Source organism: Pogona vitticeps, chromosome 9 (genome assembly GCF_051106095.1).
Source record: "Pogona vitticeps strain Pit_001003342236 chromosome 9, PviZW2.1, whole genome shotgun sequence".
NCBI lineage: Eukaryota > Metazoa > Chordata > Lepidosauria > Squamata > Agamidae > Pogona > Pogona vitticeps.
Window position 1 is genome coordinate 10,613,723 of NC_135791.1, and position 22,862 is coordinate 10,636,584.

Consider the following 22,862-nt stretch of genomic DNA (forward strand, 5'->3'; position numbering starts at 1 on the left):
TGAAACTTGAGCACATTATTATGTGTCCTGCAGTCTGGAATGTTTGAGAACTGATCCTGCTCTTCCTCTGTATGATAACCTCTCAAGTATTTAAAGAGGACTATCAAGTCTTTTTTTCTTAAGGCTGTAATGCCCAGTACCTTCAGTCTTTTCTCGTAAAGCTGGATTCCCAGTCACTTGATCATCGTTGTTTTCCTTTGAACCTGTTCCTGCTTGTCTCCATCCTTCTCAAAGCGTGATGACCAGAAGTATTCAAAATGAGGCCTAACTAGTGCTCAATAGAGGGGAAATAGAGCTTCACATGAAGTGGAGATTATGCTCCTCTTAAAGCAAATGCTATATTAGGTTGTTAATGCAGCGGAAAATAGCATTTGCCTTTTTTGCAGCTGTGTTGCATTATTACCTCTTACCAGTTTGAGAGAGCCACTGATAAAGCTCTCTGAGTACAGTTCTTTAACCAACTGTATAGCCATATGATAGCTGCTTTGTCAAGTCCACACTTAGCTTGCTAATGAGAATATCATGGGCACTTTGTGAAATGATTGGCTTAAGTAAGGATATATTACATTCATAACATTCCCACCTTCTACCAGGGAAGTCACACAGTTTAAAAATAAGATTAGTCTGGCAGGATTTAGTCTTGCGAAATATTTGTTGGCTTCTAGTTATAACTGCATTGTTTCAAGGTGCTTACAGACTGAGTCTTACAATCTGTTCCAGAATTTTTGCTTAGTTTGATGTTATCCTGATGTTTGCTGTTCTGCCTTTTTGCCTTTTTTAAAGATAGGGACGGCATTAACCCTTCTCCAGTCATCTGGCACTTCACCTATCCTATAAAGAAAATAATAGACCATGGTTCTGAGAGTTCTTTAGCCCATTGCTGCAAAGCTTTTGGATGCAGTTTATCAGGCCCTAGAGATTTGTTCAAAGTAATGAAGTATTCCTTGACTACTTGTTCATCAGTCCTGTCCCCTCCACTTGTACTTGACATTTCCCGTGAGGGTCATAGGCTGTCTTTTGGGAGAAGTCAGAGCTAAAGTAAGGGTAGTATAATGTGTTATTTCCCCACCTCTACCACTAATTTCCTACAGTAATTCCATCAATTAAGTTATTCCTATTACCCTGTTTCCCTGTTTCCTTTCGACATGTTTGTGAATATTGTTATCAAATCAACATCATCTTTCTAGCCAGTTGTTCACCTGGAATATTTTCCTTTTTGTTCCTCTTCTGAGTACTGGTGGATGGACGAGAAGACTATCTGGGCCCCAAGGCCTTGAGTTTCCTTTTCAGAACTTCAGAATCAGATGCAGTTTCTTCATAGTTTTGTTTTTACTGTGTTATTTGTTCTCACATGGCTGAGAGATAAGCATCAGGGTTTTATGAACAATGGCAATCCTTCCCATCTCTAATCCGTCCTCAAGAGAAATGGCATACCTGGTGCGTCCAAAGATCTTCCAGGTACATGGTATTTCAGTTTCAATCCCAAACAGTAGGGAGTCTCCTAGTATAGCTGATTGTCTCATTTTCTTTTTGTCGGTTGTAGATTCAATGTTTCCACTTGGCTGAGCTTGAGCCTTTCTCATATTGTCATACAGGGTCTCTTGTACATCTTCCTCTGCAGGTTGTCTCTTCTTCCCTCCTAACTGTAAATGTTTCCCATGGTGTTTCCTTCACTATGTTTATTCTCTTCTCAGCATTCTCCACTGCTCTTTCTCTTGCTGTTCTTCCATCTTCAGTGCCTCCCATGATTTTTCCTGCTCAAGAGTTCTGTCTGTGCCTTTAACTATGGTGACTCACTTCTCCACTTCTCCCAGTTTTCTTCTGACAGTTTGGAAACAGTGTCAAGTTTGCATTTGTATACCATGTTGTTCTCTGACAAACATTGCACATATTTTGCAGGGTACAAATTTCTCTCTAAAATTCCTGTTAGCTTTTTACTTCCTTTTATTTGCATGTAAGTGCCTTTTGCTTTATCTTGTCTGTCTTGAAGGATACTGGCAAAGTTCAGTAACATGTAAGTATATGCAGAAACAATAATTGTTTTAGAGGCCTCTCCCCAGAATTCTGCTACCAAACTGTTTATTTGGTCATTCTCTGGGCCTGTCTCACTTTTAATTCCTCTGCTGTGCTCTGTTAGGCGTCAGTAAATGGAATGAAGAATAGTGGTGAGTTTCAGAATGTTTGGCTAGTGCACCTGTGAGCTGAGTGTGTCATAGAATACAAAGCACCATTGGCTTCCTAATGCCACCTGCCATTTACTCTGTAACACTTGAGAATGTGTTTTGAGTAATTTGAATCTTCTTTGGTTGACAGATCAGTGTGAAGAGGGCTTTCTAAAGGCATTGTAATGAAATTATACAGTTTTTAACTTTTCAGGGAGTTGTACAATGAAATTGAGACAGATTTGGGTTTGTTTATTAAATATATTAAATAGGAATATTTGTGACTTGTGGTTAATCCACATAATATTATTAGTTGTTTGTGCTATTTAACCTTGTGAGTGTTAGTTCCACATCAAGCTTTCAGATATTAACCCATGCAGTTGTAGTTTTCATTTAATGAACTATTTTATATTGTGATTATATTCTTTTTTAAATCTATAAACCTTTTGAAATTGGAAGAAACAAAGGTAAAACTTGAGGAGTGTAATGCATAGGCTTTTGTTCTTGTGTTCATGGTGAAAGTATCTGTGCTTGAAACCATCAAATTCACAATTTAAATGTTAAGAAATCAGTTTTTAAATTTAAATTTAAATAATAAAACATCAATTTTTATTTTAAATTGTGATTTAAATTAGATCTACCCTGCTTGAAACTGTGCATTTATTTTCATCTTATGATGTTTTGTACTTGCCTCCTTTACATGTGTTACAAAGAGTGGTTTCTCCCATCTGTTGTTGAGGAAATAAGAGTGGTGCAATATTATGGAAATTCTCTGAAAGTGCTGCTAATAGAGTCAGCTTATGAACTAACATTTTTTATGAATGTAAGGAAAGTCTATATTCGTTTGTGTAAGCTTTCCTATGTTGTCACATGTCCCAGGAAGCACAAAATGCTATTTTTGAAATTTCAGATGAATCATAAGTGGGATCCATCTCAAACCTGTTATCTTTCTGACTCAGAATGTGAAAGCCAAGCATAGAGTGCTTGAGAAGATTTGTTATCAGCTTTATTTGTTGTTGAAAAATATGTTTATTTAGAACTCCATTTTCTCCATCTTCTTTTTTGTTTCTCTGTTTTACCCAGTGTTTGTTCTATATTGTAGGTCCCTTGTAGTAGGGTCATGTCAGAGCTCTTAACAATGAAGAGAGAAGCACAGCAGAACGTGATGCAAAATCTCTTTAAAATTACTGTATTTTTCCATGTATAAAACAACACTTTTTCCTCTAAAATAATTAGAGGAAAAATTGAGGGTCGTTTTATACATGGAAAGAGGCAGTCACATAGCACTCGGGCACCTTTTGCTGCCGCTGCTGCCCAATTGCCTCTTCCAGAGCTCACGGCTTGTCACCTCCAGTGGCTGAAGTAGCAGCAGGAGGAGGTGGAGATGGAGGTGAAGGAGCAGTCACACGCGTTCAGGCACCTCTTGCTGCTGCCTCCCCTGCCCGCCCAATCACCTCCAGTGGGAGTGATGGGACTCAGCAGCAGACAGAGGCAAACAAGCACTCGTACACGCTTGGGCGCCTCTTCCTGTTGCCGGCGGTGGCCGATCACCTCCTCCAGCAATTGTCTCTTTAGGGCAGGGGACAAGGTGGTGACTTGAGCTGGAGATGAGCCCCGGCAGTTGCACTGGAGGAGGTGATTGGCCGAGCAGCGGAGGCAGCAGTAGATGAAGGTGGAGGAACAGTTGCCCATTAACTGCTCCTCCGTCTCTGTCAAGGGTCAAAATTAGGGGGTCATTTTATACATTGGGGGGTTGTATACACAGAAAAATATAGTAACTAAAATATATGAGAAATATCACTTCCTTGTTAATATCTCTGGGTTGATGTGTGTGCGTGCGATAGTAGCATGACCAGATGTTCAACAGATTTCTGCTACTTTATCATTTGGTTCCTAATTAGCTGCAGCAGGTTGTACAATCGTAGCTGAACCTCAATCAGTACATGTATAGCCAATGTTTGTCTAGTGGTAGTGGTTTTCCATATAGAGTAAGGTAGGAAAATCCAACAAATATACTGTTTCCCCGAAAATAATACCTAACCTGAAACCAACCCCTAATATGATTTTTCAGGATGCTTATATAAGCCCTACCCCCAAAATAAGCTCCAGTTGTGGAAGTCCACCCTCCACTATTGTGCAGCAGCCAGAAGAATACGACATGTCTGTACAGTATTTGAATAAATGTAGATTGTTATACATGGGGGGGGGGAAATCCTCTGAAAATAAGCCCTAATGTGTTTTTTTGGAGCAAAAATTAATATAAGACCCTGTCTTATTTTTGGGGAAACACAGTATTCAATAGTTTCCCAGAAATTAATAAAATGTTTACAGTTCCTGGTAAATCCATTCCATTTATCTTTTATTCTGGTTCAAATTTAGGGCTATTCCATCCCACAGATGGTTATGCAGGCTTAGCATGTATAGATAGATTATCGCTTCTGGAAGGCTTCAGAATGAGATATCTCTTGGGCATGTCTGAGAGAACATTGGATCACAAGGTCTTTATTTCACTGAAGAGCTCCAGCATGCACCCTTTAGTTACATCAGCTTAGTCCTGGTTTAGTTAGTTCACCTGAAATGTATGGGGGCAGTATTTGGACAGTAAAAAAAAATCTCCATTAGAAAAAAAATGCCAAAGTGAGTTAAGAAGGCTTTGGATGTAATGGGTTGTATCTCAATTGACTTCTGGCTCCTTCTTTTAGATTGCTCTGTAATTTGGTAATTGGGCTGTGAGAGCCAGTCCCTGAGAATATTCCCCTACTTTCTCTTGTATATACAGATTGCCCCCCGGTATTTTCCGAAAGATAAGTTTTATTGCAGAGACCATATAACTTTCTGATGACATCCAGCTTTTCAGTGGCCTTTCCAAAAAGTGGGGTCTTATATCTAATTATCTCCCTCTCCAGGACCAAGTTTTGATGTACAGTCCTTTAAATTTTATCCAGACATTTTAATTTGAATAACCTTTTTCTCTGCCTTTGTAATTGAAATTTTATTGTTTTCTTTTAGAATTAATTATTAATATTGGACCCTACAATGGATTTTCAAGTAAAATAGGTTTACCGTATAAAACAACACTTTTTCCTTAAATAATTGAGAAAAAAATTGAGGGTCATTTAATATATGGAAGGCAGCTCCTTACCACTGCCTTTTGCAGAGGCACAGGGCTAAGCAAAAAGGAAGGGCGCGCTGCCTCCCTTCCTTTTTGCTAAGCCCCATGCCTTCTCAAAAGCCAAGGGCGCACTGGGCTTAGCAAAAAGGAAGGGGAGGCATTGCTCCCTTACTTTTTGCTAAGCTCTTTGCCTACTAAAAAGGCAAGGAAAAACAACAATCACTTTGATAGCTGCTTTCCTTGACTTTTGCCAAGGCACGGGACTTAGCAAAAAGGGAGCCCTTTGATCCCTGCTTTTTCTAATTTGGCATTAGAAAAGGGGGGTCATCTTATACATTGGGTTGTCTTATAAATGGGAAAATACAGTACAGTGGTGCCTTGACTTATGAACTTAATCTGTATTGGAACGGTGGCTGTAAGTCAAAACGTTCATAAGTCAAAGCACTATTTCCCATATGAATGCATTGAAAACTGATTAATCCAATCTGGCTGAAGAAAAAAATACTGAGAAAGAGAGAAGAAAAATAAACACAGCAAGTCCCACGCTGGGACTGAAAAAACAAACAAAAATCCAAAAACAAAACAACACAGCACAGAAACATAACCCCCCACTCCAAACCCACCCTTCAAACCCCACCCAGAACAGTTTTTTTAAAAAGGGAAAACACAGCACCTTACCGGTCTGCAGCCTCCTCAGCTTCTCGGGCTTCCACCACCGCTGCAACTGCCATGGCCGGGAGGCCTCCCGCGCTTCCACCGCTGTTGCTGGGAGGCCTCCGGAACTGGCACCAGTGGTACTCGCTGGGGCGGCCGTGTTGACTCTTGGCGCTCCTCAGCGCTCTCCGCAGGCTGAGGGTGGGAGAGCCCGGCCAGGAGGCCATTTGAATTTCCTGGTCTCTGCCTCCCACCACAGGGTCCCGACATGCTGCTGGCTTTCCATCCAGGCTCTCCCTTCCAGAGTCTGGCTGGAAAGCGGGCAGTGCTGACCGACCTTGCGGCGGGAGCCGGGAAATTCAAATGGCCTCCCCACTGGACTCTGGCTCCCTGCATCGGAAAGAAGAAAGGGAAAGCAGGAGCCTTACCTCCTGAGATGAGGAAGAGGAGCGCCAACCTTCTTCCCCGAGACCCATGAGTGCCTTCTGCCTGGCTGGCTGCGGGAGTGGAGGCGGGAGCCCCAGTGCAGGGTAAGCCAAGGAAAGAAGGCGGGCCGGTCCCTTTTGGCCAGGAGCAGAGCGCGTTGCCCTTGCCGGTCGGGGAGAAGAGACAAGGACAAAGGCCAGAGGGGACGCTTGGCTGCCTGGCTTGCCTTGCCTCACCTTCGGTGGAGCACGAGGAGCTCAGGTCCTGCTTGCAGGCTGCCTGGGCAAAGCCAGCCCCTTGCATGCGTGCGTGGCTGTGATGGGACCTGAGCTCCTCACGAGCAGTACTTTTCCCACTAAAGACCCACCCTAACCCAGCAATCCCAGTCTCCTGGGCCAGGTCAAAAAAGGCAAGATGCCCCCCCCTGCGCCCCCCCCCCCCCGAGTGCAGGCAGGCAGGTTGGCAAGGAGCCTCTGTGCTGCACCGTCTCCCTCTCTCCCTTCGCCAGCCATCCCGGCGTCTTACCTTGTGCTGAAGGTGGCGCTCCCCTGGCGAGCAGCTGCTGGTGCCAGTTCCAGAGCTGGAGCCGGCGGCGGGCACCAGCTGCGGCATCGGTCCATGGAGGGTGGTGAAGAGCGAGCGGGAGGCGAGCGGTCGAAGCACCCTGGCCAGGCTCAAGCCTCCCGACACCGGGCCACCCCCACTGCCCGCGCTGCATCCCTTTCCCAAACCATTGAGGTGAAAGAGCTACAAAGAAACAGCCTCTTAGCCACCAACAATTTGAATTTCCCACCCCTTTTCCCTGCCTTTTTCCTTTCGTAAGGCAAAGCTCCAGCCGCAAGTCAAAGCAAAGTTTTGCGGCTGAGCTGTCCGTAAATCAAATTGTTCATAAGTCAGGGTGTTCGTAGGTCAAGGTACCACTATATATGGAAATGATTTTCTTTCTTATAGAGAAAGAAAAACACTCAGCATCATTATGATAGACTACAACTTTTATGTGTGACAAATACTGTACAGTACATTATCGGTCTATATAGATCTTATGTTTAACCCAAGTTCTCTGCTCCAAAATGGGTCTCTTTTAGATGAAGAACATCTGCCAAATATTCAAAATCACCATCTGTGTGGTGGTTTTTTGGGAGATGGGGGGCATTTCCAGTAATATAAATGTATTATAAATATACATCTAGAGTTATACAGTATATTGTTTTGATACAACTTCAGAACACTTTCAGTAAGGCTCAAAGTGAACAACATCCTTTGAATCAAATCTCTTTCAAAACTTTCAGGAATGTCTTGTGCCCAAGTTAACTGTGTTTATAGTGTGTAAAATTTCATCTGCTTTTATTCATTTTTAAGGATTCATTTGTAAAGTATTCCTGACAGTTTGCCACAGTTTTCTTAACAGTTTTTCTTTTTAATTGTGTGAATTTGACTATACAGTAGGTAAGCATTTTAAAGCATGAAAACAATATTAAATCAATGCGTAGTGGGAAAATCAAATCAATGCGTGTTTCACACATCTCAAATACTTGCAATCATTTCTTTGTAGTTAAGACTTGAGGAAATAAATACATACACCTAGGATTTTATTTACCTAAGAGGCAAGGCATATGGGAGAGCTACTTTCTGTTCTGTCAGAAGTACTTCAGTATTAATGTAACATGAAACAACACAATTAATATAGAATGTCACTTTGCAAACTGCATTTAAAAACATATTAAAGGTAGTAAATAGGGAACCAGTTAGGAATCATATTAAGGAGATAAATAGTGGGAACTTTCCTTTTTTTTCTTCCAATCCACCCTGGACTATCTTGATATGGCACATGGAGTAAGATAGCCTGTGAAAGACTTTGACAGAATTATGGTTGAGGAACACACGCCAACCACCAATTCACACACTCAAGATTCTTTACACTACTAGTGATGCAGTCTGCTTTCTTTGCAGATAAAGTTAGGAAGGTACAGGTAATTTTTAATTAGAAATAGTAATTTCTTCTCTGACCACTACTAGCCATTTCCAGTGGCCCCTTTAACTTGCAAAGAAGGAATGCCTCTGTACAGATTAAAGGTTTGAGATTTGGGATGTATGTTCTATCATTTTATATCTCATCCAGTCTCATCCTTGCCCTCCCTTTCTTTTATGCCTTTTCCTTATAACATGGTCTTTCCATTTAGTATTCCTTTCCTTGGATATTAGGGATAGCTGTTAGGCTATTAGTATTTATTCCTTCAGCTTTTTGGGGGGGATACTGGGAAATAGATATTAGGGTATCTCCTAGGTTTGTGGAGGCTCTCGTTTCCTATTGGTCTTATTTCACTATTGTACTGATTAATGGCTTATTGTCTGCAGTAAGAAAGAAATATATTTGACCAAATCGTATTGCCAGTGTAGAATAATGGTGTAACTTTTGACAAAATATTGTTTCAAGTTACAGAGTCAATGTCGACTGCACTTGTTGGATGCTGAGTGCATAACTTGTACACAAAGATAATGTCTGCATAAATTTTGTAACATGCAACAAAAGTTGTTTCCAGACACTATACCAGTAAGAGTTTTTTGGCAGCTAACATCTAAATTCTAAAGCAAAACAGATCAGCTGTAGTGGGGGGGGGAGTGCAAGTGTATGTACATAGATGTATTTTACAAATTATGCAGGTGTTAATGGTCTCATGGAAGTTTTAGACTCTGTTTCTTAGATACTATAGACATTAATGCTGTATTAAATATACTAAGTGTGGTATACTGGTTTGACTAATGGACTAGGACTCAGGAAGCCTGCATTTGGATCTCCACTCAGCCATGGAAACTTACTGGGGGTGTGAAACTGGTAAGAACACTCCTTAAATATCTCACTTACCTTGAAAACCCTGTTAGGGTTGCTATAAGTCTGTTCTGACTTGAGGGCACATAACAACATTATATTAAAAACTTTTTTGAACTGGAATGTGGAGAGTTTGTGAAATGGTGTGGCGAATGGGGCTGGTGTTCTGACCCAGTAATGAATGTGTCTAGAAAGCTGCCAGATTTTGTTGTGCTTGTTGTTAGTTTAGTTGCTGGGACTCTGGAATTAAATTAACTTACTTGATCTCTTTTCATTTGGTTTTGCTGTGGCTTTTCATTTTTATTGTTTTATGATATGGCTTAAAATGGTTTTTGACATGTTTGCATTCAGTGGTTGTTTCAGTATGATGGTACTGTACTGAATTTTAATGATGTAACTTACTATATTTTAATCTATGTTAGTTTGTAATTATTTTCTAGGATGCTTGTATCTGTTGAATTGCAGAATAATTACAGTGGTGCCTCGCATAGCGAGGTTAATCCGTTCTGGATTAACCTTCGCTATAGCGAAACATCGCTGTGCGGAAATAAAAAAGCCATAGAATGGCTTGAAAACTCACCGCTGTGCGAGGTTCTTCCATAGCGCCGCCATTTTCGCGCCCTCGGTAAGCGAGGGCAGGGCGCGAAAATGCGGCGCAGACCTTCCGGCGGCCATTTTGGAACCGCCGATCAGCTGTTCTCCCCCGCTTCGTTATGCGATATTCGCTAAGCGAATCGCTTAGCGAATATCGCAAAGCGAAAAATCGCCATAGGGGCCATCGCTGAGCGAATGCTCCAGCGATGGCCCAGAGCGCCTCGTTAAGCGATTTCATCGCTCAGCGAGGTGCTCGTTAAGCAAGGCACCACTGTATTGCTGTACCTCCTAACATGTTGATCACACTTAACTTTTTGTGACATAATTAAGACAACAGTCTTGTACATATTTAATTGGGAATACTTTCAGCTGAATTACTTGTTGATTAAATATATTATCAGGTTTTTAGACCTGCAGGATGAATCTTAGTATATTTAGTTTGATGTAAGCAGTGTTGAGTTATCTGGGATTTACATTTTAAGAAAGTGTGTGCTTAGGACTGCAGTCTTACTGATTTAGTCTGCTGAACAAGCTCCTTTCCTGTGTTGAACTATAAGCCAATGTGAAACAAAAAGCACAGTAGGCCTTGGTTACTGCAGTACATCACATGAACATGTACCTGTAGTAGTACAGTAATGTCTACTATGTTACAGTGCATTTAGAATATTAGTACATTATTCAGCAAAACTCTTATCAGAGACCATTTAAATGTTTTGTTTCAATTCCACAATTGTTATTCTGTGAAGGTGCTTGTGAAATCCTAGTTCGTATAATAGTTTGACAAAGTTGTAACAATTTGTTTCTAAGAAAATCTAGATACAGTAATATTAATGTGTTATTACTGTATAGGCAAAAGTACATGCCATTCATCTGACTGGAATTGATTATCATCACAGACAGCTTTTTGGTCTCCAGTTGCTGCTTCACACTAGATTGTTTTGAAAGGGCTACCTCATGATGGTTTTAAGTCTAACAATGGTAATAAGTGTGTATGCAAAAAAGAGGATTTGTGTGGCATTTTATTTTTTTTATCTATGAATGTGAACTTTGACAATAGCTGAAATCCTATTGCACTTGTTGTAGTGTAAAGTTAAAGCTGCGGAAGTTCACAGGGAGTTATGTATGCCCAAGCAGGCTGCTTGTCTGATTGCACAATAAACTCTGCAATTAACCATGCACTTGATCATACAAATGTGCCTAAAGAATTGCTACCTGGATAAGTCTTGTGTCTTGGTGCATGTTTCTAAGCAACTTACACAACTTCAGCTTACATATGCTAGGTGTGTAAGAGGACATCAGCCAATGCTTTCTCATTGATGCTGATGCTGTTACATACTCATGTTGTATATGGCACTTCAGTATGGAAGTTCAGTGTGCAGCAACATACTGAAACAAGTAATTTGTCTGGCATTGTAACTTCAACATTTGGATTGATTTTTTATCTGAGTGCAGCATAGTGGATGCAATTTTAAACTGTACAAATTGAAGCGTAACCATTTTTCAGCTATACTTACTAGAAGAAAGCAGCAATGATTTGAAATGTCTTTTAGTGAAACTGAAAAAAGAAATTGCCAACCTTCAAGGTTGAGGGCATCAGAAAAAGAAGACCAAATACAAGGTGGATTGACTCCCTAAAAGAAGCCACAGATTTGTGGGCTGTTGTTGACAGAACATTCTGGAGATTGCACATTCATAGGGTTGGCATAGGTTGGAGCTGACTTGATGACATGTAGCAACGAGAACAAATATTAATTTCATTTATGCAAAAGAAGCAACAGAGGTGGTTCTGGTTCATAAAAAGGTTTGTAAAAGCTATGTTTTTTTGTGACAACCTACAAGATCAGGAACATAGATTTATATGATAACTGGAATGGTGAAGAAACTGTTCAAAGATTTCAAGTTCTTCTGGAATTCTTCACAGCATTTTTTACATTGATTTAAAAAACCTTGTGAGCCCACTGTTTTGGTTTGTGTTGTGAAAAGTGGATTGATTCAGAAAAAATATATATGTGTGTGTAGATATGACATGATTTATTATTCTTAAGTACACTGAAGGCACAAAGACGCAGTTGCTATAATGAGATACTACCAGTTCTGTTGTGGCTAATGCAAAATAAAAGCATATAAAATCATGTGAAACTCAGTGGAGGAATTAAATCATTTGAATTAAGTGGATGGAAGTATTTCCTGTATCAAAATCAGCATGCAAACTGCTACTCCATTGTAAGGGAAAATATATGGGCCTTGAAGGTTGAGTGTAGAAAATGGCCCTTTTACCATTGGTTTTTTTTTCTTCAAAATTGTCTCTTCTTATAAATCTCATAAGTAAAATAGAATATAATGAACTAGGGAAGCTGTTGTGTGATTCTACCCTGTAATGCATAAGTTCTTAGAGAAAAAGAGAGAAACAATATCAGTTAAAATAAAAAGGTCACATATTCCCTTGACACTTGAGTTGCAACGAGAGAGGAAAAAAATCCCTGCAGGGTAGCAGTAGTTTCCTGTTTTAAGAATTCTGAAGAAAACCTGCTTTTAGTACAAGAGAGGGATAGAAAAATCACAAACTTGCCTCTAGTTTGGTCTGCATTCTCATAGCATATGATCCCCTTGTATGACTGGCAGCATCTGTGGTTTAGGCTCCCCTAAATGGCAGCAACATTAAGCATTTCCCAGTTGGGTATTTTTAATACATCAGAAGCTTAATAGGGCAGCTGGTGGGGACCAAGGATTGGGGAAATTTTCATCAGCTTTACCAGTATTAGGAAATAAGTTCTGAATGGAAGAAAAAGGGAAGTACAGAATTAATAGTAAGTACAAAGAAAAAGGAAAGACATTTATGCAGCATGGTGAGAGAGGTAATGTCTGAAAGATAGAGGTCTAGACTAACAAAGTTCTTGCTAAACACAGATACAGTACACAGATTAGTTACGCAGTATTATCTGAGATTAGAATGCATTCTCAACTGAAGCATTATATTGATGCAATTGTAAGCTGTGGACTGAATATGCTAATTTACACAGTACAGTAAAAGTAGTTATTGATTTCAAATTTTAGGAGAGTTCGCCTTTCATACTATTTACATTCATCCTGATCTTTATATGGATATATGTATCATGCTTTTTAAATTTTGTTTTTTAAAGTCATTGTTTACATCATAAATGAGGATATGCATATGGTTGAAATAGTTTATTGAATGCCAGAATCCTATTTGTTAGTTAAGCTGAGGAAAGTGCAGTGAATTGTGCTAATATGCTGCTTGTACTCCTTCTCTAGTGCTAATTATGCCAGGAATACAATTGATCACTGGTTAACTAGTGGCAATTATCTGCATGATTTATACCAGTGGTTCCCAACTTTGGCTCCCCAGATGTTCTTGGAGGATTATTCCCAGAAATCCTGCCAGCACAGCTAGTGGTGAGGGCTTCTGGGAGTTTTACTAATTTACACCATTGCCTTTTCACTGGTGTAAATAGCCAGTATAATGCAGAGTAGCTAAACAAGCTTGTAAAACATAGAATTTTAGACTCTTAAAAGAAGCTTGACAGAAGATGAAGTATAAAATTACAGTATGACTTATTTTTATTCCTGGTGTGATGTTACATATAGAGATTAGCATGAATAGCCAGTTTGGCTGTTTGTGCTGGTTCATTTACCAGCCAAACAGGTGTTGTGAAATTTCCAAAGTCTGGGGGCAGCAACAGAGAAGAAAGGCTGTCTCCCCACCAAATGCATGTCTGAAGGTGGAGGGACCAAGAGAAAGGCCTGTCCTGATTATCTTAACACCCAAGCAGACTCATAAAGGGAGCGGTGGTCCTTGAGATAGCTTGGACCTAAACTGTTTAGGGCTTTATAGGTTAGAACCAGCACTTTGAATTGTGCCCAGAAATGGATTGGCAGCTAGTGGAGCTGCTGTAAGAGGGAGATTGTGTGATTCCTGTAACCAACTCCAGTTAACAATCTGGCTGCCATGTTTTGGACCTCTTGAAGTTTCCAGACACTTACCAGAGGCAGCTCCACATACAGCATATGATGGTAATCCAGCTGAGATGTAACTAAGACAGTATGTCATTGTAGCCAGATCAGACCTTTCCAGGAATGGACTCAGCTGGCACACTGGCTTTAATTGTGCAAGTGCACTCCTGGCCACTGCTGAAACCTGGCTATTCAGGCTCAGAGATGAATTGAGGAGCATCCTCAAGCTGTGCACCTGTCTTTTCAGAGGGAGTGTAATCCTATCCAGCACAAGCTGTATTCCTATTCCTTGATCTGCCTTTTGAGAGACCAGAAGCACATCTACTTTGTCCAGACTCAGTTTCAGTTTATTCACTCTCATCCAGTCCATTATTGACACCGGACATGGATGTCACCAGCCAAAACAGCTTCTTCAGATTTAGATGGCAAGTAGAGATAGAGCTGAGAGTCATCTAGAAGAGATGGGCCAGAAAGATACCATGGTAGATGGTATTGAAAGCCACTGAGAGATCCAGCAGAATCAACAGGGACACACACTGTCCAGTTCCTGGAGTAAGTCATCCACCAAGGTGACCAAAGCAATCTCCATTTCACAACCAGGCCTGAAGCCAGATTGAAATGGATCTGCATAATCAGTCTCATCCAGGAACCCCAGAAGCTGAGAAGCCACAATCTACATTAGCACCTTGCCCAAGAATGGGATACTAGAGACTGGTTGGTAGTTATTTAGTATTGTGGGATCAAATAGAGGGCATTTTCAGCAATCATCTTACTATTGTCTCTTTTAAGCATGCTGGAATCCTACCCTGCTGCAAGGAGGCATTTGCCTCCACTCTTACCCTCTCGGCCAGTCCATTTCTGGCAGCTTTTTAAAGGGTCCAGTAGGCATGTTGTAGCCTTCACCTACTTACTCTTCATCCAAAGTCCTGTCCCTGGCCTCAGACTGCAGAAACTGAAACCCGACCTTTAACACAGGACAAGCAGAGGCCATAGTTACATTCACAGGACCTGTATCAAATACAGTGTAGCATTGAAGTCAAAGCATATCAGAACAATTTTGCCTGAAAGTGTGCATATTCTTCACAGTGAGCTATAGTGTAATAATGTAAGAGTGTATAATACCTGTTCCTGCAAGTCTCTTACATAAAAGAGCAGTAAATATTAAGCACAAATATATGAAATAATGGGTTTGGGTTTTTGTTTTTTTGTTACAGCTTGGGGCAGCATGTTGTAACAATTTCTTGTAGTAACTGTTGGTTTGCTGTGAGCCTTGGCATGAGCTGCAAAGAGATGGAGATAAAAGCCATCTCTCTCATAAAATACTTCTGTTTCTTTTCCTGTATTTCTTGCTCTGTGATCTGTAACTACTTGCAGACTCAGAGAAGTGTAGCAGTTTTCTAAGACTTAACCAGCATCCTAAGATCAGGTACAGTGGACCCTTGACTTACAGACGGCTTGACTTACAGACTTTTTGAGTTACAGACTTCTCTGGCTGCAAAATTTAGATTTGACTTGCAGACTGAGATTTGACTTACAGACCAGAAAAAAACCGAAATGGAACAAAAACGGCCTGTTACGGGATTAATCGGTTTTCAATGCACTGTAGGTCAATGGAGACTTGACTTACAGACTTTTTGACTTGAGAACTGCCTTCAAATACGGATTAAGTTCTCAAGTCAGGACCCCACTGTAACTCTGAAAGTGCTCCAAGTAGAATGTATACTCTTTAGAAAACCTTAAAAGACATTTGTAGTAAGAAATGAATTTATTGTATTATATTACATATAATTGCAAGGTAGTTTTTATAAAATTATTTAGGACCATGAACCCAATGAGCTTTTAGGGAGTTTCACCATATGTTGCAATCAGACATCCATGTAAATCTGGCAGATATATTTTTCCCATTAAATTGTTATAAGTTGTTTTGTGATTGAAAAGGATTCAGAAGTATAAATTACAACATGTAAATACGTAGAATTAAAAATGCTGAATATTGGGAGTTCTGTCAGTTTTCCAGCACTGCATTTTAGAACTGTAATATTATTGGGAATGTAAATGAAGTTGAAACCCTGTTGCATCAGTTTCCTTTGTATAATTAAGAAATAAAGTTGAGCCCACTGCCTCTGTTTTACTGAATAACAAGAGTGGCTGTGTATAGCGTTCTAATTGGGGCAACAGTCTGTATTTTTATAGTGGGAGTTCCATGAAATGAAGGCTTTTGATGGTGGGGGTGAAAAGCTAGAGTCATTGAGGAAGAGAATGGAGCAAAATGAGCATTAATACCTCAAGGCTATGTGAATGAAGTATTCCAGTTGGTCTGATTCCTGTTTAGGCTCCCTGAAAGGCATAATGGTCTGGACTTGTGTATTCATTGTGTGTACTAAATGAAAATAATTTGAAATCAGTTCCTTTGGCATCAGTTTCAGTGCAGGAAGCCATCTGTGTATACCTCTTGTCCACGTGGATTAGGAGTTTTCCCCATGCTGTTACTGGACCTGAATTAACATATACTTGAATGAGAAAATTGGGTAATGTTTTCTCTTGCAATGTGACAAGTTATTTCAGCACATCTGTTTGTCAGTATTAAGTGTGCCAAGGGATTCTGTTGTTTTTGTTCTTAGTGTGTTTTTTTCTCCTTATGTTCAGATGAAAATGCGTACATATACACTTTGTTGAGATCTTCCAATGTATCATATTTTAATTTAAGGACTTCCAAAGATACACTTATTAAAAGGTTTATTTCTCATACAGTACTTTAAAATTAGTATTTAGGGCAGTGTTGCACAACAAAAAACAAGGATACTATCAGATAAGCATAGAACAGTATGAGAAAGTAAATATCGGAAAATAAACAGCATGTAAAGAGTAATAAAAGTCATTTTCAACAGGAGGCCTGTGAAAATCAAAATATTTTGGCCTGGTGCTGAAAAAATAGTAAAGCTGAATACAGTTGCATTATTTCTTCTCGTTACTAGTACAGCTCAACCATTAGGCAATTTAAGGCAGCCTCTACACACTGATACCAGGTGTGAAAACTGACTGAAATTAACAAAGATAAGCAGTCCTACCCAAGAAGCTCAGGAGTTGTGCAACAAATATCTTCTTAGTTATCTTGCCCAGGAAGGGAATATTAGTAACAGGTTAATCGATTTTCCAGTTTTACACTTAGGGTGGTTTTTCCAACAGTGGCCAAGAATGGTTGCAGTTATCACAATAGCTTGCATCTTTGGTTATTTTTGTCCATAACAATTGGTGCATAAATTGAAGGAACAGTTAATGTGGGAGGGCAGTATCAAGGTGAGTTTCAAAAACATGTGTCTTTACCTCATGCTGAACCATTGGAACAGAATGGGACTGCTCCCCTGTGACCTAACACATGTCCTGCTAGAGCTGACAGAAGATGTCTCTGCTTTCATGTTGAGGTCCTCCAGACATGTGCTTCTGGGAAACTTCAACATGCATGCTGAGACACAGTTGTCTGGGGCAGCTCTGCAGTTTATGGATGCCATGGCAGCCATGGGCCTGGCCTGCATTCCTCTGGGTCTATTCATGCTGCAGGTCACACTCTAGACGTGGTGTTCACTTCAAGGCAGGGAGAGGGTAAGCTGAAAGTGGTGAACCTTGAGTCTTCTCCTTTGCAATAATTAGGTTATCTCTTGCTGAGATTTGGACTCTGGACAACTGTACCCCTCCATGGGGATGAGGGACCTATTAATATGGTCCTCCCCAAAGACTGATGAACCTTATTGGTTTCCAAAATGTCTTAGGGAGCTTTCTGGCTGATATGATGGCACTCCTGTCAGTGTTGTTGTCAATTGTCAAGGTGACTCAAGCTGTACACAGGATCACTCCTAAACAATGTACCCTCTAATTTTCAGTGCCACTGGGTGGGGCTCTACCTCTCGTGCACGTAGCTTTGCCCCTGCGTGTGCATGCAACTGTGTCCCCTGCGCGCTGGTTTCCATTGTGACCGTAACCTAATACGATCACTGTACGGATGAGGAATATAGCTATGTGGAGGGAAGCAGAGTTGTTTGTGTGTGTGTGCATGCACACACCCAGCTTAGTGGGAACCTTGCTTGTAAACACCCTCTTTGCTGCAAAGCCTTCTCCTTGGTTTACAGAGCAGTTGTGGATGAGGAAGCAACAACAGAATTCTAGAGAGCAGGTAGCAGAAAACTCCCATGGAGTTCAACCTGATGGCTGTAAGGGAAGCATCTGGAAGATATCAGAACAAACTTAAGGCCACTAAAAGAAGCTACTATTCTCATCTGGTTGAGGCAACTTCTAATCAGCAGGTGGAACTTTTCTGTTTCCATGGCCTTATTTCTTCCAGACAAAAACAATCTTTACACCCACGTATGGAGAACTGCAGCTGACTGAGAGCCCAATTTAGATCCAATATTGAAATCATCCATTAGGACCTTGACTCCTTGATGATACCAGTAGATCTCTTAAAGCTTCCTTTTACTAGTGCTTTTTTCTATCTGAGATGTTTGGCTGTTAATTTGTTTAATTCTGTTTAAAGATAGGTTTTAGTTAAGGACAGGAAGTTATCTATTTATGGTTTTTATTTTATGGTATTTTGGTTTTTCTAATTATAAGTTACTTCAGTATGTTGTGAACTGCCCAGAAGAATGTGTGCACTATGGTGTTGTTGAAATAATTAGTAAATAAATAAATTAAATTAAATTAAAAAACAAAGGGACAAATTTTCAGTTCCTTCTTCTTCGTCCCCTTTTCAACACATTTCATCTCTTTCGTTTCCTTTCATCAATCCCACCAAGCCAAGATCTACTACTGTAGTCTGCCTCCTCCAGGAAGGGGTCTCGGTTGGTTCAACTGCCTTTGACTCCTGTGTTCCACTTTAACTAGACTTCCTTTCTCAGTGTTGACAATGTGTTCACCACCCAGACCTTCTTCTTCTTCCAGGCTTCCAGAGAGCTCCCTACTAACATGTGTTACAATCAATCTTAACAGCGCTTCATATTTGATGGCTTACAGTTTCTCCAATTTCTTGCTCAAAGATGGGATTTTCCTTTTGTTCTGTTAAGATATATTACACTGCTCTGCTTCACTATACTGTATGCTTCTTTACTGTTTGTTAAGCCCTTGGTGAAGATATCTGTGAAGCGTCTCCAGAGTTTTATTGCACAAGTTCTTCCTCATATCCTTGCCTGGTCACTGTCAGTAGTTCTTTTGCTGTTGATGCCCAAGTTCTTTGAACCACTGACAATGTGGGACTTCTAGCTTCTCTCCTGGAAAATGACATTTCTTGTTCCCATGCCTTCTATATGTGTGAATTGCACTTCAGTCGTGGTGCTTTTCCAATTTCAGGAGTTTGGGTTTGAAGCAGTATTTCTATGTTTAATTTATAATGTGAAATCCATGAAATCCATAGAGAGGTTCCATTTCAGATGTGTTTCTCCAGGAGTAATTGAAGGAACTGTCCGTATTAGAGTTTCAGCTGGAAAAGTCTATGGTAGTAAATACTGTTTTTACTGTGCATAGTAGCAGTGACAGATTTAACAATAAATAAATGGTTGCAACTTAGATTTCCAAAAGAAGGGGAAAGGTTTTCCAGAATTTCCAAAATAAGGAAATTCAGAATGCAAATCAATCCTCACTCAAAATATGGACATGCTGATATACCTCCTTATACTTCTCCTGCAATCCCTCCCCTTTTTATATTTCAAAAGGTGAGGGGGCATATATTTGAAAACATGCACCCAGCACTTTCATAGAGCTTTTTGAACAGACAACTTTTCTTCCTCACATTGCCTATACCAAGGAAACAGTTTGGAATTTGGAAGATAGCTTTCTAGTCTGTATTCTGCAGAGTGGACATGGTAACCTTAGTTTACTTGAAAGGTTAGAGTGTGTGTATGTTTCTCTGTTTTCTATGTTGCACTTACACCTTCACTTCACCATTTCATTAAGTCCAAAAGAACCCTTCAAAATATTTTGGCACAGAGAGACTATAGCCATATCTTAGCTATTCTTGCTTCTTCCCTTCCTGAGTGACTGCATTACAGATTATGTGATCATCTTCTAGGAATTTCTAGCACTGGATAATTCTACATGAAGGAAGCTTCTGTTGGAAATTGTGTTACTCTTTACATAGCAAAGGGTGACAGCAGTGACAGGAGTCAAGATGGTCTACAGCAGTGGTTCCCAACCTTTGGCCTCCAAATGTTCTTGGACTTCAACTCCCAGAAATCCTGGCCAGCAGAGGTGGTGAAGGCTTCTGGGAGTTATAGTCTAAGAACATCTGGAGGCCCAAGGTTGGGGACCACTGGTCTATGGAATACTCTCTTGTACTCACTACTGTTCACACATTGAGGTTGCCCTTCACTATGGAAAGCTTGGTATTCTTTTTCCTGCTTGTAACAAGGGCATGATATTGTGCAGCAATATCAGGCCATTCCTGGCTTTAAAATCGTGGATACAGAAGCACAATATCAGACATTCATAAATCGAACTGTGGTTTATTGTTGTTGTTTTGAAGAATTGAATCTGTCATACAGCAGTAATAACTAGGGCTGGGACTTTTGGAAAGTAATAATTCCAGTCCCTTAATTTGGCAAGAACTCCTAATGCTGAACTATGGGACAGGGAGCTGTCAAGTGGCAGGAGGTAAAACGGTCCTCTTACCTCCACTCCCTTTCTGCGCCACTTCATCCTCTGCAGTTTGCTCCAATGCAGCTTTGTGAGTCACAAGAATTCTCTTGGACTTGCAAGGGTGCATGGGGTAATAGGTCCAGTGGAGGCTGCTTCCATACATTCTTTATTGTTTTTCTGAATAAAACAATCACCTCTGTGTGTATGCATGCACATGTGTATGTTTGTGTTTAAAGAAGCATGTGAATACTATAGACTTATATTCTGTGTTGTGTTTTAGGGGAGGTACAATGTGGTGTGGCTGCTTTGGGTTCTTTTGGCTACCTTGGGTTCTTTTTAAGGCGAAAAGTGGGATAAAATATTTTAAATAAATAAATAAAATAAAGTTGGGTGTGGGTGAATGTCTGATACTTGCGCACTTTTGTACTTCTAAGATATTGAGCATTTGGCAGAAAAAACATAATATCAACATCTGCTGAATGGTTAGCCTAGTTATAATACTGGCATACTGTTCCATGTTATTGATTTGGTTATATTATAGGGTTTCAGAGATTAAAGTGATAATTCCCTGGGGACCTGCTTTTGTGCTAAAATGGAACTTGTAAATAATGTTATGAACAAATGTCTTGTAATACAACATCTGTGATGATGTACTGACATGAAGGATAAAAGAAATTACATTTAGCTCCTTGTCAGCAGAACTAGTATTTTTGCCTTTGTACTACTTTCTTTGATCCCACTTACTAAAGATGGCATCTAGACTTCTATTGTAAACATATACACTTGCATGTAATGTAAACATGTAAAAATAAGATAGCTGCTGCTGCTTAAAGCATAGCTGTCACAGGAAGCACCTGATGAGGAATCAGTGTCACCTTTGTGGTGTTAGGGTTGACTTGAAGTAGTTTTGTGCTCATGTACTATTTCTTGATTTCTGCAAACAGAAACATCATGACGACTGAAAAGGGTTTAACAGCAGAGGCTGAAACCCCAAAGCAGCCTCCATCAAAAGAAGAGGAGGTAGCTGCACAAAAGGGAACACAGGAACCTTCCTTGGAGAAAGTACCTGAGGGCGATAATCAATCAAAGAAGAAGCAAAAAGCGTCCAATGGTGACACACCTACACGAGAGGATCAGAGCAAGAACAAAGAGCGTACATCTGAAAGTCGGGGCCTGTCACGCCTGTTTTCATCATTCCTCAAGAGACCCAAATCTCAGGTCTCCGAGGAAGAAGGTAACGAGGCAGAAACAAAGGAACATGGTGAAGGGGAGCAGAAAGAAGTAGATATAGGTATTGATCTCAATGAAGAGATTCTGCTGAAAGCTCCAATAGCAGCTCCTGAACCCGAACTCAAGACTGATCCATCTTTAGATCTTCATTCACTTAGCAGCGCAGAAACACAGGTAAATATGACACAAGCTAGTTTTCTTATTTGCTTAACAAATTAAGAAGATTTTTGCCCAGATCTGTGTATGTACATATGTTTATATCTGTGTATCTGTGTTATTTGTGCAGGTATTCACAGGTAAGTTAAGTGAAACTGCAGCCATGATACTGTGCTGTGGGATTTTATTATAGATATTTTAATAGATAACACTTTCACCATTTTAATTCATTTTTAAATAAATATTTTCATTGTATTTTTTCTACTTTTCTATCCGTTGCAACCAGAGTGATTTATTACAATATATTCCATTCGTTTCATCTTGTCTTATACTCTCTAGCATAATATTAATCTAATCAGTTCTACTTAAATCAGTGTATTTCATCTAGGTATAAAGAGGTTCCCATTTATTATTATCCAGTCATTTAGTGTATCTGTCAAAATATCAATTTCTGCTAGTTCCAAAATCTTCTCAATAAATTCCTTCTTTGTCGGCACCTTTGTCGTCTTCCGCTTGCATATACAATTCTAGCTGCCATTATGAGGTGTACGGTCAAGCAAGTCTTGCTTTTTTCGAGTGTAGCTGGTAATATATTCAATAAGACAGTGATCCCCAACCTTGGGCCTCCAGATGTTCTTGAACTGCAACTCCCAGAAGCCTTCACCACCACCTCTGCTGGCCAGGATTTCTGGGAGTTGAAGTCCAAGAACATCTGGAGGCCCAAGGTTGGAGACCACTGCAATAAGAAGCTTTCTGGTGTCAAAGCAATTTTAACCCCTAAAATTTTCTCTCTTCATGAATCATTTCCCAAAAGTCCTTGGCCTTATTGCACGTCCACCACATATGATAGAAGCTCCCTACATTCTTTTCACATTTCCAGCACTTATTAAAAACATTTTTATACAATTTTGTTAATTTCTCTGGTGTTACATACCATCTAGAAAGCATTTTGCATATATTTTGTTTTAGATTTATAGATTTAGTCATTTTAATAGTTTGTCCCAAATTTGTGACCAGGCACTTAATTCCGTGTTATGTCCTGTATTTTGAACCCACTTTACCATGCAATTCTTCACAATTTCATCTTCCATTTTTTGCTCCATTAAAA

The 22,862-nt window shown here is 40.1% G+C and overlaps 1 protein-coding gene across 50 annotated transcripts in view; it reads left to right on the forward strand.

Moving 5' to 3' along the window:
- Nucleotides 1-22,862, forward strand: part of EPB41 (erythrocyte membrane protein band 4.1) — a 160,128-nt gene that overhangs the window by 56,679 nt on the left and 80,587 nt on the right. For 31 of the 50 annotated variants that reach the window (XM_072979574.2, XM_072979573.2, XM_078380139.1 and 28 more), the window contains one exon: nucleotides 21,335-21,772. Coding sequence is in view for 19 of the 50 variants with exons in the window: in XM_078380177.1 (XP_078236303.1) it covers nucleotides 21,320-21,772 (453 nt within the window). In the remaining 31 variants the exon portion in view is untranslated. Of the gene's footprint in view, nucleotides 1-9,169; nucleotides 9,188-21,312; nucleotides 21,773-22,862 lie in introns of those variants that run through there. The other 19 variants (XM_078380177.1, XM_020799702.3, XM_078380150.1 and 16 more) reach the window with 2 other exon arrangements.